Source organism: Leptosomus discolor, chromosome Z (assembly GCF_034619465.1).
Source record: "Leptosomus discolor isolate bLepDis1 chromosome Z, bLepDis1.hap2, whole genome shotgun sequence".
NCBI lineage: Eukaryota > Metazoa > Chordata > Aves > Leptosomiformes > Leptosomidae > Leptosomus > Leptosomus discolor.
This window is the reverse complement of record NC_141419.1, coordinates 24,408,124-24,424,823: the sequence shown is the minus strand read 5'-3', so window position 1 is coordinate 24,424,823 and position 16,700 is coordinate 24,408,124. Positions and strand designations below refer to the sequence as shown.

General features: G+C 42.6%; 2 protein-coding genes across 2 annotated transcripts in view; both read left to right on the top strand.

Moving 5' to 3' along the window:
• The first annotated feature begins 755 nt into the window (after window positions 1-755).
• Window positions 756-16,700, top strand: part of LOC104343423 (paralemmin-1) — an 85,726-nt gene continuing 69,781 nt past the window's right edge. The window contains exons 1-2 of the mRNA XM_086480049.1: window positions 756-845; window positions 6,908-6,988. Of these exons, the coding sequence (XP_086336175.1) occupies window positions 756-845; window positions 6,908-6,988 (171 nt within the window). The remainder of the gene's footprint in view (window positions 846-6,907; window positions 6,989-16,700) is intronic.
• Window positions 6,914-16,700, top strand: part of LOC104350161 (PALM2-AKAP2 fusion protein) — a 223,104-nt gene continuing 213,317 nt past the window's right edge. The window contains exon 1 of the mRNA XM_086479813.1: window positions 6,914-6,988. The gene's annotated coding sequence lies outside the window, so the exon portion shown is untranslated. The remainder of the gene's footprint in view (window positions 6,989-16,700) is intronic.

Here is a 16,700-nt window from a genome sequence, read left to right as displayed (position 1 = left end):
CATGGAGTGGTGGAAATGGTGACAGCTTTGTCATGAGATATGTGTGTATATTTAAGATATGTGGAAAGCATTGCTGCAACATCTTGTACTCCTGCTGCTCCTGCATCCCACTTACAACTTTCCAACAGAAAAATTGCTTTGTTCAGCTATGGAGAGGGTCTGGTAAGGTGAGCCACCAAGGTCCTAGGAACTTTGGACATTTGAAATCATGGATCTGTGCTTTAGGTAATAAGCCTCCTGCATAGGGAGACTGTAAGTGAAAGAGGATGGCAGTTTCTTAGATGCTCCATAGGAGCACGGAGTGCATGCAGTTTCCTTAAGTTCAGAAGTTGGATTCCAGTATACAGATGCAGGGAAATTGTCCCTGCCTCCTGTTTTAAGTGAAACAAAGCTTAGCCAGGTGGCCATGGGTTTCAGGGGACTGGGGCAGAGAGGTGTTGCAGGAAAATGCCTAAGGGAACAAAGCCAATAGCTTACACTTATGTGTTGCTGCTGGTGTAACTGCGGAGAAAAATGGATCTCAGAAATGGACAATTACGGACTCTGGTTCTGCTGGGAGCAGGGTAAGAGAGAAGCTGCTGGAGGAGTCATTTCCCATAACCTGAAACAACATTCCCAGTGCTCAAAACAGAAGACCAGGCAAGCCTCCAGCTTGCAATTACAGAGGCTGTGTAGCTACCCATACAACAAGATTTTCACTGAGCACAGTCATGCCAGTGCATATGGTGATCTAGTTTGATACACTTGGCAGGACGATGGGCTCCACCTTCTTGTACTGTCAGAAAGTAATGGAAGTGGGCATTGATGATCCAAAAGGAGCAGGCATCCTGACACCAACCTTCGAGGCATGTTTATTCTGCCATAACAGTGTCCCTGCTTCAGTTCTGCGTACACCTCTTCTGATGCTGTGATTTTTATTGTACGCTATTTACTATAGCAAAAGATGTTTAGAACCACATTTTGCAAAGTGCTGACCGTACTGGGCTGCAACATTGCAACTGATAGGGATGGTTGCTGTCAGGAGAGTTTCCCAGTCTTCAAACACAACAGGAAAATAAAAGAATGTACCAGATGGGAACGAAGCATATGCGTAAAAAAAAAGAAAAAGGAAGAAAAAAAAATTAAAAAGGCTCAAAATTAGCTTCCTGTCTTTCTTAGTATTTTCTTTCCTGTGAACCATTATTGCTGAACTGCAAAATCTACAGAGTTGATTCACTGCTGAGAGATGTGAAGTCACCACAGAGAAGATGGTCGTTTAAACTACCACTCTGGTGAAAGTTTCCATTTCCATGAGGGGTGATTTCTTGGGATTATGCTAATTGCAGGTTCAAATTGTTAGCAGAATCTAGATGCTCCTTTTCCCCCAGAGTTCTGGATGTCCCTGAACTGGCAATAGAAAAATGAGGTGTCAGCAGCTCTTTTGCTTGTTTGTTTCCTTACTTGCTGTCCTAAAAATCTGTGAGCTTTAAATAAACAGGGAATAATATCTGCCAACTGTGCAGAGTGGAGAAAATAGTGTCTTGCTGAAGAAATTCACGTGATTTGTTGAAGAATTCTTTATAAATGTTTTCCTTGCTTTGAAACAGTCTGTCATTTTCCTCTACCTGTGCCATTTTTGGGTACATTTGTTTTATGATGGCACGACAGGCAGGAGCTCACCCTCTTCCACCCTCTCCTCTGTGGCAGGCTGGACACTTGCTTGATGTGCAGAATGAAGCCAGTGGGAAACCTGTTCACTGAAATTACCAGTGGTGGCTCCTCCAGTGTTTTGCTGCCTGTCTCTTTGAGGGTTTTTTGCTGAATTGGGGAATTTTATTTTGTTCCCACCATGTTCTTCTGGGTACCTGTACCATAAGCCTTAGCCTGCCATCAGATTTGGGCGTGTATTTTGCCAGTGGAAGTCAATCAAATAGCGTTTAGTTTCTCTGCTGCTCCATGAAGTGCTTTCTGCACATGTCTGAGATGGCTTTAAACCAAAGAAATCAGGTTCTTCTGCCAGTGCAAGCGGAGCAGAGCACTTTACCAAGGCTTTACTGCCCCAAGGTTTTACACAGCTTTAGAGGTGCATATTTCTCTGCAGACAGTTATGACTCTGTGAGCTGAATAATCTCTACCACTTCCCACACTGTGCAAGCAGATTTCTCAACAAGAAAAAAAATGATTTTGTAATGGATTATTGAAGTATACTGTAACTGCAGTGTCACAGAGAAGCATTTTGGTATAACTTCTTTCTTTTATGGTCTTATGTTTGCTTTGAGTTTGGGTTTTTTTCTTGGTGGTTTGTGGTTGTTTGGGTTTTTCTGACCAGAACAATTTGACAAGTCTGACATTCAACTGTAGGTTATTTTGATCAAATGTAATACACAATTCAGACAAAAATTCTACACTCCTTCTCTGAGGAATGAAAAATCAATGGTGTTAGGATGAGCATGAGAGAAGGATAAGCGTACAAAAACTTAGCAAACACCCTCAAAACCATCTGTGGTTCAGGGGCTTCCTGAACCAGATGTAATTTCAGTCTGTGTAGTAACTCTCACAGTATTCCATCTGACTGTCCCCAGGCTCCCCTGGGAACCCCGTCACCTTCTATCACCCACAGCATCCTGAGACAGGGATTTCTGCAGCAGACCATTGTCTCAGCTTCAAACCTGCTCGGTCCAGTTTCACTTGATGCCCTGTGAAGGGAAAGACAAAGTGAGCAGTAGATGCCCCCTGGCTGTCTCCATAGAATCACAGAATCATTAGGGTGGAATAGACCTCTAAGATCATCAAGTCCAAATGTCAACCTAATACCATCATGACCACTAAACCATGTCTAGAAGCACTACGTCAGTCCACGTCACCACTCATGATTTTATAGATCTTCATTTTGTCCTCACGACATCTCTCTGTCTTCCAAGTGGATGGGATCTTACTAAGTATCTGATTTATTTGGTTTTAGCATTAAGAAAGTGGCATTGGCCACCTTTAGCCCTAAGAAGCAATTGCTTCCTTTCCAAAACCAAGCTTCCTGGAAAAGGAAACAAGTTTATGGTTTCCATGTTACACATCCACATATGAGTGTCTGAGTACAAATCTAATTTTTCATTGAACAGATTTCAGGGTGTGAATAACCTTGCTATTTGACCTGTGTTCCCATCATTTGGGTCTGTGAGTAAAAAAATCAAGTAGTTTCACTTGCCCGTTTTCCTACTGTTTTTGGTGAAGGAAGGGATGTAGGGTTTAAATCTTATTTTACTCATTAATATACCAAATATTCAGAGCATCCTGAGTGTACCTCCTAAACGATACTCTTCCACCATTTTGGAAGGGTAACCATTTGTGATAATTATCTGTATTCTTGCAAAAGCAGCACACCTCAGATAGATACAAATCTTTTCTTTTAAACCTACCACATTCACAGTAAAACTGGCTTCAGTGCCTGTTTTCTCCACCTCTTTTCAACCTAGTTTCTATAATCGCTTCACTTCTTGAAAAAAAACCAAACACTTGGTGTCCACAGAATAGCTTCAAGGAACTATGTGTGTGTTTTACATTCCAGCCGACAGTTTTCACTACCCCCCCGAAAAGGTGCAGAAACTGTACAAAATCTGATCATCCTGTATATACCTACCCAGGCATCCTCCTCACTCCTGTCTTCCCCCTATGGTTTGAGCTCCGTGCATCCTTGCCTGGGGGAGGACATCAGAGATGGTCTTGGGGGTTACTTCTTGGAGGTGATGTGTTAACTGCTAGCTGAAGCAGTGATGGATTACTCCCTACATTGTATAAATAAAAGAGGACATAGATTTAACTGAAGCTGTTTGGAGTGGAGGTGTTTGTTTAAAGTGAGCACTTTATTTTCTTGGTGCCAGGACTCAGTGAATTCATCATTTAACAGACATACTTGGAAAAAAGATATCTGTAAAGTAGATGAACAGAGTAATGAGGAACATCTACTGGCTTCAGCACAGAAAAGTGCCTTATCGAATGCTCAGGTGTAACCATGTGCTTTACATCACAGAGTTTTCGGGTAAGTCCTGAATCAGGAGCCTGCTAAAGTCGGGGCTGATTTCATCCACTGAATGTCTGAAATCCTTGACGTGCTGATTTTGGTGGAATTTGTATGAGCTAGTCCAGTCTTCTATCACATTTTTTCAGAACACACCCATATAAACCGGGAACACATATGGTCATAACCTTCAGTGACTGGGAGAAAACTAAATTGAATGTGATCTAGTGACCTGAAGGTGAAACGTCCTGATAGATAATTAGCAATGCTGCAATTCACGCAATCTTCAGAGAAAAATAAAAATACTTTTGCTGTCATATTCCTCAGCCATAGCTGTGGTAAAAAAATCAGCAGATAGAGACATGCAGTCAGGCTGACTGAAAGCCAGTGAAATGGAAACGTGAGCAATATTCCAATTTAACTCCACAGAAGCCCACTAGTTAGTAAGTAGTTCGAGTATTTTAGTGCCTGCTGTGTTGCTGCCTACGGGGAAAACACTCTTAAGTGCTTTCCCTTTCTCACAAAGAAAAGAAGTTTCCATCTATGTTTTATAAGGCTGTCTTGTCACATCCATTATACAGCATGACACAAGCAGCCAGAGGAGGCCAGAGGAGTTGTTGCGGTGATTTCTATCATGTGTTTTACGAGAAGGTTTTTGTGAAGGATAGAATACATACATATATATATACATATAAACATATGTATGTATATACACACATATAAATGTAAGTCAGTTAACTGGGAAGATGTAGGTGCCTTATGCTGACCTATGGCATGTCAGATGCGGAGTGTTGATTCTTACATACGTGAAATCCAAACATTCTGTCATCTGGCCAACTTGGCACAAACAGGGCAGAAATATCCTTATTCTGAGAATACAAGGCCATTAACTGGAACGGCTTTTAGAAATACTTTGTTTTGGCCCATGGTTGACCAGCTATTTGAGGAAATAGCAAAGAACAGATTCTGGTTTTCAGTCTCCAAAGTACACTGTTAATGGCACAGAATGAAGAAAATGTCAGGAGAGATCTCTGAACAATGTTGGGTTTTTTTAACCCCTGAGCCATCCAACATCCTGTTCCATTCAAAAATGCACAGGGGAGATGGAGACTGGAGGAGTGATAGGAGGGATGATCCACAGGCTATGAATTTTATATAAGAAAAGATTTTTAAAGGTGCATAATAAATTTTATATGCTTCTGTGTGCATAAATGCAACTTATTTTCTGTGTGCATAGAGCAGTGAGATGTCAAGTTTTCAGCTGAAATAGGCACCATTTGTGACATTTAGTTATCCAAAAAGCCAGTTTTCCTATTCTGAAACAACTTCAGCAGAATATTTTTGTTCAGCAGTAATATTCTTACATACTTCAGACAGTGGGGAGTGTGTGTGTGTGTAGATGTAGATGTATACAAACAATCAGTAAGAGTGTGCAGAACTGTTTGACGTATCATTTAACTACTTTGCCTCTTCTGGGTTCCTTACTCTGGCCCTCCCATCACTGTTTTGATGTCTCACTCTTCGGCAGGAGCGGTCCAAGGAGTTATCTAGATCCACGTTTTGGTTTTTTTGAGTGAGCCTGGCATTAAAAAAAAAAAAAAATCCTGATCTTTCTTGTAAGTGTAGTGCTTTCACTCAAAATGCCCTGGTTTGAGGTCCAATATAAGCACCATTAATTTCTGCATAGGCAGCATTTTATCATATGCCCGTTGAGGACAAGGTATGAAGGTTTGAAATCCCTGGAAAGCAGAGAATTCCCAGAGCATCTGTCAGACACCTAGAAATGAGACAGAAAAAATAGTTTGGGGCCTTAAAAAAAACCCCAAATATCTTCAAGACCAATGTTACAGCTACTGAAATATTTAAATAACAAAGACATGCTTTCATAGGTAGGGAGTAAAAACTGTTCCAGTAAAAACTGAGGCTGATATGCTTATTTGACTGTCTCCATTTATGACTCACTATTTCTGTCTTGGCTGAAAAATCTAAAATGAGGAAAGACTTCCAGGACAGGGAGCTGATCTGGGCTGGGGATGGGTGAGCAGAAATGCTCCCCACAAGGTGAGAGACTGATGAAGGGCAAACAGTTGATCCTTTGTAAGAGGAATGTGTTGCAGGGGAGAAAAGCAGGTCAGTCTCCTCTTGAAACACCTGAGAGAGTCTGCTGCCTGCTCAAGGGAGCAGCCTGAGCAGAGACAAGTGGCTGTGTTCGTGAACATGACTGTGAAAATGCTCAGCTGTGGAAATGACCGCACTCTCCTTGGCGCCACTCGGTCAGCCCAGCTTCTAGGAGCTGGGAAGGGCCAACTACTAGTGTGTGCTGGTGGCTTGAATTTTTAAACAAAGCCAGATGGGGGTTATCTATCCCATTTGCTTTGCAAGTAAATCCCATGCAATCTGGCTGAAACACCTTCTCCTCACTGAGCCCAGGGAGAGCCTTAACACCAACCTTGCTAGGAAAAAAAAAAGAGGTCTGCAACCTGGCTCCCTTCCTCCATGATGCCACCTACTGCTTTTGTGTCACCTTACTGTCATACAATTGTACCACGTAATCCATGGTTTTGGCCCATCGTCTCAAGTGCAAAAGCACATCTTTGTCCCTTTAACTTCTCTCTCAGCTGTTATGCCTGTTTTCTCCCCTCCTCTGGGATTGTGCACTCTGTTGCTGCTCTGGCTGCTGGGAGTGAGCGAGGAGAATTTCTCCTGCTGGCGAGTGACAGGGTAGTCTGGGGGTGGCATCTTCCCAGGACGCTGCTGTTTGCATACCAGCAGGCAGAGGAGCAGGTGAAATGGGACTGGTGACATCTGTACAGATGCATTTGACTGCTTACATGCTCTTACGAATCTGCTACCCTTAAAGCCTCCATTTCTCTGACGAGATCTCTCTCTCTCTCTCTCTCAAATTATTTTTCCAAGGAGAAAAGGAAAAGGCAGACAGAAATAGAAGGCAAGAGACAACAGCTTGAGGACCAGATACTTCAGCTGCAGCATTTCAAGGTAAGGGACTGATGCCAGAAATGATGGATTGACTAAATCTGTTCATTATTAGACATGCAGATCACACATCTGAAAGCTGGGAAGAGCCCACTCTGACATGAAGCAGCTTTCACTGCCGGAGCCTATCTCTTGCAGCGATCGTGTCCTGCCTGGTTTTCATTCTGTGTGTTTCATGCACAGGACCATGTTGCAGAAAAAGCCTAGGAGCATGGAGTCGGGAGGGTGTGAGAGCAGGCAGCACGGCAGTGGTGTTATTATTAAGCACTGTTATTTATTATACATAATGATAAGACACCAATTGCTGTGGATTGGGTGTGCACTGCATTGCTTCAGTGAGCACTTTCTGCCTGCAGAGCTGCGTTGGATTTTTCTGGTGCCTGTCATTAGGTTTTGTGTATGTGTGTGTGTTGCGGGGGGGGGGGGGTGGGGGGGGGGGGTGTTAGTTAGCATGCGTGTGTGTGTGTAAAGCTGTAACTGTAGGATGAAGTTATTAGGCGTATGTGGCACAATAAAATGGGCATGTGTGTACATGCAGAGAGGGTGTTGATGCGTATGTGTGTGTCTACATGGAGAGGCACCTTGATATTTAACAGGGTGCTGAGCAGCTCCAGTCCCTGTTGGACTCCATGACAGCTGCAGATAGCATCGTTTGAAAGCCATTCTGGTTATTTCTATCATTTATCATTCCTGTCAGTGGCAGAGTTTGTCTCTACATTTTTGCATAGCAAAGAGAAGAACAAAAATGTACATGTGATCTTTTTGTAACCAGTGCACATTAGTGGGTCAAATCTCATTGGATTAGTTCAGTAGGGGAGCTTGAGGAATTTCAGTGATTAAAATAGCTGAGAAAGATGATCAGAGCTGGACAGTTTATCCTTGCAGTAAGTGAGCTGGGCTGTGCTTTTAAAAATAAGGTATTTAGGTTGCTTGTTCAATACTATGTGTGTGTGAACAGTGCACCTATGAGGGGAGATGGTGCACAGAATATCTTCTCTGCCCACGCATGCACTTGAAGACCAGACTTCAAGTTACGCTACAGACAGGATACTTCTGCCTTTCCAAGCCCCTACCATCATGTTCTGTGAACTATTCCTCATTTTCTGGTCATCTGATGCAGTTAAACCCAAGTAGTTATTGCAGCCTACACAAATGGTGCATCAGTTTCACCATAAATCTGTGGATGTTACACATAGTCTTTGGTGTTGTCAGTCAACGATGTGATTGCATTTCTGTGGGGCAACAGGAGTTGCCATTTCATTCAGGCTGCCATTGACTACAGGCAAGGGAGAATTTCTTCTGACGACCCTAGGTTGATGCAGCAGAGCACTAAGATGCCTGTACCGTGCCTTCATGATGCTTGGGCTTTTTTTTCTTTTTGCTGCAAAGCTGAGGATTTCCATTTTCACATTAACTGTTTCCAAGCTAACTGAATCATGCTTTTTCATGAAATTCTTTAAGCAGAGCATTTTGGAAAGCCAGTTCTGGCAGTTCTGTACTTCATCTGATTTATTTTCGTATAACTGTTGCTAAACTGAAGTTTATCATCATTCATAGGGAAAAGTAAAACCTCTCAAGGTGATGCAGTGGGGTCAGCCCCTTGACTGATGTAAACTGGCATTGACTTCAACCCTACTATGCTGATTTCCACTAGCGGAGGCTCAGTCTTGCTGCACGGATTTCTTGAGTGACACACATGAAAATTAACTATTTCCCTTTATTCTTTACCTCACAGCCTGGAGCAAGAGCAGTAATCACACAGGAAGCTAAGGGGAGATCAGGACACAGGAATTTAAAATGGCAGCTTTCTCAGCTAAAAGCACATCCAGACTTAAGGTCTGTAATGCTGGGTGCAAGGGTTAGCATCAAGATATGATAGGAGCTTCTGTACCTCTCCATTCAGTGGCATCACTTGTCATCGGAGGAGAAGTGTGTTGCTTCTACTGTAGTGGTCACAGTGACTGCTGCTCTAGGAGCTGCCTGTACCGCCTCACTGTGCCACCAAACAACTGTCTGCTGGGAGACCTGGATGAGGTGATAGCAGAGGTCCGTCTACCTGGGATTGCAGAGTTCATCTTCATTGCTCTGAGGCCCTTCCTAGGCACTGGCTGACAGTATTTCCATTTCTCTGTGGAGAAAGACCAAGCAAACTGCATTTTCTTTTCATGCTTTGTTCAGTGTTCTGGTTGCTTAGTGGGGTGCTGACCAAAACGGTATTTGGTCAAAGCTGAGCTGCTTTGTTCATTTGAAAAACTATGTATCCTCCCCCACACCTCCCCAGGGCTCTCCCTCACCTGACCCTGGTTCCTTTAGGCCTCTGCAAGCCAGGCGCTCCAAGTCTGCTATGAATATACTCCCCCAGTCTGATACGGCTCCTCAGTCTGGCTCACACAACCCAAAATAAGTGCGTCCATTTTCCTTCAGAAGTGACAAATAGAGTGTAGTTCATTTTCTGAATTATGTGAATTTCAGCTAATTCTGTGCAAGACATAAATCCAGGTCAAAAAGACCAGGCTTGCCTAGGAAGCCCATATATTTACTCTAAATTATGTGAGGTTGTTGATGTCAGTGTGCAAGGACTTTATATCAATGTTCATTAAAATGTGCTGTGGAGAAACCTTTGAAAATAATATCTGGGTTAATCCTGTGTCTGCCGTATCTGGGTTGATCCCACAAGCGTAACAGCTTGAGTTCACCCGAAGACATTCATGCCAGGAATCAATGGGTTTGCTTCGTTTTTGTGCGATGCCACAGTAATTTTCTTTTTAAAATACGCTGTGTAAAATAGCATGTTTGGTTACCTAATAAAGGTTCTGGAAGCTACAGGGATTCTGTTAATTTCAGACAATTTTATTCACATAGGAAAAATACCTAATAGAAATAGTTTATTGCAAATGTTTATGCTGGATTACCTACAGTTTTCAAGTTGCTGATGCCAATTAGACCGCTGGCAAAATGACTTTACTACCAATTCATTAATTTTTCCCTTGTTACATATCTGACTGAAAATAAAGGAACAGTGGCTGCTGCTGCATAGTTTTAGGTGGAACAACCCAGGAAATGCTAGAGTTAGTAACTGTCAGCACTGAATGTGGGTGAGGCTTTGGCAACACATTTCACAAAGGCTCCTGAGAATGAGGCCAATGGCTTTATGGCTGAGGATACCAGGACAAAAACATGGCTCAGCTATTAGTGGTCTGTGTGAGTTTCTGACTTAATCAAGTTAAGCCATTCAAGTGTGAAAGTCTGGACTAGGAAAAAGTCCAGAGTAGTGTAGGCTCTAAAAACTGAATTTCCTCGTTGCTGACACTAAAAGCCGTATCATCTCTTCTGTGAATCACTGGGAAGTGAGGACGTTGGTAGTAGGCATGGAACATCCACATGGTACTTGTGGGCTGTCAGGTCATTCTTGAAGGCAGGAGCTGTACTTGTCTATGTTGCAATCAGATGCTTCATTGGAAAGGCCCTTGGTGTTAGAAAAAGTATAAAGGTGCTTTGAAGCCCCATTTTTTGAGACTGAACGTGCTGGTTTGCTTTAATAAGAGGCAATTTGCAATACCTCTCACCTACTTTAATCCTTAATACCAAAATAATCCTCCTTCTTTCATATAATACAAGATGTGTTTTGTTGTGGTTTTTAACAGTAGTTAGAGTTTAAACTTTGTGCTTTGACAGTTCGTTGGCCATATGCCTACAAACGGGGCTTGCCACATCCGTGGGAACTGGAGGTGTTACCGGCTTCTATAGTTTGAAATCAGAGAAGTGGGCAAAATGCACCTTTGCAAACACACTGTCTGCAGTATCAGTCAATATGATGTGGTTTCTTGAGGAGGGCAATAATTGATTTTGGTTGATTAGTTGCACTGGAGATATGCTTTTAAGCACTTGTTCAGCTAGGCAACAGTTGGGCAGGCCAGTTTTAATGGATATGTTTGCTAGTTCAGATAAACTGTAGAGTAGAAGAGTTTCTTCCAAAATCTGACTTCCTCTTGTAGTCAGTTGAACAGAATTTCTATAATTGTTTACTGGAGCTCTTTTTGGTGGCGGCTGGTAGTAAAAAAAACAGCGCAAAACCTCCTAATTAAATGAAAAATAGCTTCTCTGCTGTTAATTACTAGTACTATAAATCCATTTACCACAGTTATTTTATTTCTGGAGTGGTATAAATATTAGGGACCTATTTCTATTAGCATCTGATTCTTAAAGACTGCACATAATCTATAACATAATTATGTCTTTACTCTGAAGGAAAGGAAAGCTTTTTTATGTTACAGAGATTTTGTTAAGAGTATGGTTTTAGCTGAAACTACCTTACCTATAAATAAATTTTAATTTCATTATTCCACAGTTATATTGCTATGCTCAATTTAGTCTAGTCCTAAAATAACTGCTGTCAGAGAATATAAATAGATAGATATAATCAATCTATCTATCTATCTGTCTATCTATCCATATACATACATGCAACAGTGTGGAAAAAAAGAGATAACTTTTATGAATAAAGGAATTTTGAATTTTTATGTTGAATCTCTTCATAATTTTGAGTAAATTAAACCTTAAGCTGAATGGCAACTTGGTCAAGCACACAAAAAATGTTTGATGATGTCGTGGTCAGTCTCCGTTCTCTACAGGGTCAGTGGAATACCCCCAAAACCTGTTCTTATTAATGGTCGAGCACTCCTTGTGGTATGATAGTCCCAGGCTGACCCTCTGTTTTTAATGTGCTGGAGCCCACTGCACCTCTGCGAGACTGGAAGGTCCTGTCATCTCCATTTTCCAACCACAGTTCTGGGGCATGGAGAGTTTAAGAGCTGATTTGGAGGTAAATTTCTGTTTTCAGAGCATAAGGGACCTCTGTTCGTCCCTTTCTGTGCATTAGTACCTTTGGGCTGATGCCCACCTTTCCCTGGAAATCTCACCCCCCACCAGAATTTAAGCCGAGAAGTGAGAGGCTCCATGCCTCTCTGCTAACTCGTTTTACAATCCAGAAGAGACATCCAGATTTGTTAGGCCAGAATAGGAGTGGGAGAGAGAATAGGACTGCACAGCCTAGGGATTTAGGGCACTTGCTCTTACTAAGTTGCTTACAGAGTACAAAACCTTCAGATATCCTTGCTGGGAAGCAGCGGTTGGAAAGGAGAGATTTCAAAAATTGGTGTATCTTTTCTCTTCAAGTAATCAGAAAACAAAATATCTGTCCCCAAATAAAATCTTCTAGCCACAACAGAATAGTTTCTCCAAGCCAGCTGTACAAATTGACTGCCTCAGAGAGATGAAAGCTTTAGTCCTTTAACTTGTGTTTCTTACCTGCTTGCATGTCATTGCCACAGAGCTGAATATACTGTAATTATTCTGGTATAATGCTTCTGCGAGAACACTTTTAGTCAGGAAAAAGGTATTGTTGTGTGAGTTGTATTTCGAGTTGTGGGGCAGAGTTATCCTGAGATGACCATGTAAGTAAGTATCCCCATACACACAGGTCTTCCCTGAAACCCATCAAAATTAGCGCTCACATTTTCACCAGTGACATGGTCCTTCGAGCAGGTCATTGCCACTCCAGCAGTTTTCATTTTAGGCAGACTGTGTCAACGTAGCTTGAGGATGTTTACAGCTTGCTTCAACGACAGCCCCTCCTAATGGCCCGATACATGCTCAAAAATTAATTCACATGACCTGTATCCATTTAAAACAGTGAATGTAGGAACTTTTAAGACCAGAAAATAAAGGAATCTCTGGAAAATAGCTTTTCCTTTTGCCTGTTTTGACTGATGTGTGTATATGGGAAGGAGTGATAAACAGAAGCTGAGGACAGACTGAATGTAGAGAGGAAATTATTCTTTCAAAAGATAATACTAATAGCAACTGTGGCTATGTAGTAATGATGATAACTTGAAAAGTGTGTTTGTTTTGGTGGCAGAGGGTTGCCAGTTTTCAGAATCTCAGGTCGTTAACTTTTCCAAAAAGAGTTTTTGGTTTTGTTTTTTTTTTTTTTTCTCTCAAAACCATGCTTTACTTCCTTTGAAAGCATGGAGAGAGTACTCCCAGGGAAAACCAAAGCATACCTAAATTTCTGGCTTCAGAAGGTAGAAGTGTGATCAAACTCTTTTCATGTGTGTATCTGTAAAAGAGGGTCTTCCTCAATTTTTCGGTCCAACCACATGAAGTCCAAAAACTTCAGCTAGCTTGAAGTTATTTCTTACTCCTGGTCCAAAATTCCCTGGGAAACAGAGACATTCTCACAGAGTTATAAAGTAATTTATGTGTGAGGGGACCCTAGAGGTCTGCTCGTGCCCCTGCCAAGAGGAGCAGGTTTCTCCCATGCTCATCCTCGTCCTATTACATTTGGACTCTTGCCCAAGATGGAGATTCCACAGCCCCCCTGGGAAACCTGCTCCCAGATTAGTCCACCATCCTGATGACCATGTGTGCCCTTATTTCAGCATCCCAAGCTGTGTCCCCACAGTGCCCGTGTGTGCCTGCGGGACAGCCTGGTCCCCTTGTCCCTCCCCTTGCCACTGCAGCAGCCAATGTCAGGTTTTTTATTTTTTATTCTCATCATAGTACTTAATCTTGCCCCAAGTCAAATGCCAAATAATTGGACGGAGCCGTTGTTATCACCCTGCCATGAAAAAGTCTGAGATTTTAAACAGACTTCCTGAAAAGAGATACTAAAAAACCCAACTCTCCATCTTTGGTATCAGCATGATTGTTTTCACCAATTACTTCAAGCAGAACTTTCTGGTAGCCTGGATGTATAGAAAATACATGGAGAAAAGAGGCTATGTTACCTTTCATCTTATTTTTGTCTCAATGTCATCTCAAGTCTTTAATGAATACTAGAAACTCTTACCTTGTATCAGGCCATACCTGTGATCCCCTTTGGTGAAACTAGTCTGTACAGACCAAGGCTCTGTGGCTGATGAATGATCTGAGCAAGAGACACAAACTTTGTGTCTTCTCTCATAGAGTCTTGTCAATGTCTCTTGCTGTGGTGGGTTTTCTTGCAGCTGAAAGAGCTTGGGTTTTATTTCTTCTTCTACATCTTTGTATGGAAACAACTGTCTACTTGGTTTACAAAGTTAAATAAAATACGAGATCTGAACAATTTAAAAGCAGTGCACCAAAATATTTAGACTGGTGATCTTGCTAATGGATGGGAAGCTTACTCTGAAGATATAAAACAATTGGCATTTTTTTTGACCAAAGCATTCCTAATTGGGCCTCTATCTGTACAGCTGCAATTTCTGTTCCCGAGAGTTTTTAAACAGACAAAGCATAAGACTTTCATGGAGGAGTTACAGCTATCATCATACCCGTCCCCTCAGGTAGCTTGCACAGACATGCCTTCCCCATATCTGTAGCTCCGGTTGGACCTGGCTTACACTGCAGCTGTGTTCTCGCATCCCCTTGCCTAACCACAGGGGCACACAGCTGAGATCTAGCGCTTCCCAAGTGATCACAAATCATGCCAGCAAACTCAGTCTTCCCTCACCCATTTCTGCAGTCATATTGCACTGTTTAATGTGTTCTTGTCTGCTCTGTTGCTGTGCCAAATGCATGCTTTGAGAAAGAGAAGTGACTAAGTACTCAGGGGAGTTGAAGGGCTGTCAAACGTACCAGCTACAGCAAACAAACAAAGGGGAAAGATTTTTTCTGCAAAGTCTTTTGGCTGCCATGATTCTGGGTGGTGCTTATCACAATAGTGGCCATGATTAATTTTATTTACTTACCTTACTATTTATTTACTCATCTCCTCACATGGACCCCCCTTGCACCCCCAGCCCAGTAGCTCACTGGTGCTGTAGCAAAACTCTAGCACCCCAGGAGCTACAGGGAAAGAGGAGACACGCTCCTTGTGGACAGGCAGGACACTAGTCCCTTGCATGAGCAGACTGCCTTGGAGGCAGCGGGAAGCTTTTGAGCAACTCTGAAGCAAGACCCAAGGACCAGTGATCCTGAGCTTGGGGGTCTGCTGCAGTAAGGGTTTTATGAAAGTAGAAACTCAAGCAACTGATGTGGTGGCCTAGAAGAAACTTTGGAAGAGGTTAAGCCATTCGTCTCTGATGCCTGGTCACAAAAGGTTGTCAATTACAGTGGGCGGGTCTTGACATGCTTGAAAAATGTTACTTAATGTGTTTAATGTTCTGTGTGATAAATACACATTACCTGACTGCTGGAAAACACTTGTGACTCTTGGACAAAGTGTATGCTTCTTAAAAAATTTTAAGAACCACTTCCTTAAGGTATTTCTAAAAAATGGTTTGTTCATTTCTTGAACAAAATAATAGCAACAAAAAACTTGCAACTCTATAGGATAATAGCTTTATAAACATGCTATTTGATCTTGGGCTGGCTGAGCACCACCAGCTAATGTACTTTTTTGGTGTTGAGTTATACTTACATTAGCTATGACGTTGTGACTGAAGTCAAGACTACAATCAAGCTGCAACTTTTTCAGCATGACTTAATTCACTAACCTGAGCAATGCTAGAGTCATATCTGTGTGTCATGCAGACATGCTCCTTAGGCTAGAACAAGTGTCTTAGATGACTGGAAAGGCAATAGAAAGTTTTGCTGCTGTGCGAAACCAGATCATACCAGCATCTGTAAATGGCTGCGTGTTCTGTTCCAGGGCCAGTCATGCCATACAAGGCCACATCCATCTTGCAGCAGAGCAGAGTAAAATCTCTTGTGTTTGCTGGGGAGCACACATCTCCTCTGTTTTGCAAGCAGACTCTCTCACACTGAAACCCCACGTAGGAAGACTCTGCATCAGTCTGGGCAAAGAGTCGAACTGTTTTGGTCACCTGCCAGAAGATGAAATACTACAGTATCACTCAGGGATACATTTTGAGGAGCTGCGTATTTCAAAATGGACCTATCTGCCATACTGCTTATGTCTACACCCCTTCTCTGCATTTGCATATTTATTCGTGTATGGTTAAGGGCATCTAACATTAATGTGCCTGCTCATACTCCAGCCATGCAAACAATTTTATTTCCGGGTTTTGGAAGGCAAGGGAAGGCCTGCTAGCAAAGCCACAAATCATGCTATAATCTCAGTACGTGCCCCAGTAACCTCTTTGTTAACGCTGGCAATTGTGCTGCATGCTAGCAGGTGAGACTTGGACCTGCTGGCTAACCTGCACTAGCTGGTTTAGGGCCAGCTGGACAGCAGGGGAAGCTGCCTGAAAGTATGGCAAGTAAGAGATGCAGTGTTCAGAGCAGCCATGGGAACAGGGTAGAAAGAAAAAGGGAGGAATCCCAGAGGAGTTTTAGTGGTGGTCATTCTTGCACTTGTGTTCCTTGCATACTCAGTTTTATTGATCTGGGCAGATGCTTGGGAGAGTGCATAGGCAGAGCAGGCTCTGCTGCTCTGGGAAGCCGTCCCTCTTGTAGCTGATCTGCTGGCCGACAAAGCTGCAGTTCCTGGGCGCGGGTCTCCAGGTAGCTGCCAGACAGCAAAGCCAGGCTCCAGGTCTGCCTGGAATACTCAGCCTTTTTGTACCAAGGGAGCTTTCTGAAATGCGAAGAGCAAATCTGAAATGCAGCCAGTTATGCTAGCACCCTAATGGGAGTGTTCAGAGCTTGTATCTGACTCTCACACTGCCAGGTGAAGGAAGAGGGTTATTGCAGGCTTTTAGTAGGGCATGAGCTGGTTATATGCAGATTTGAGAATATGAGGATCCAACCTCCTGCATTCACCTTTTTTTCC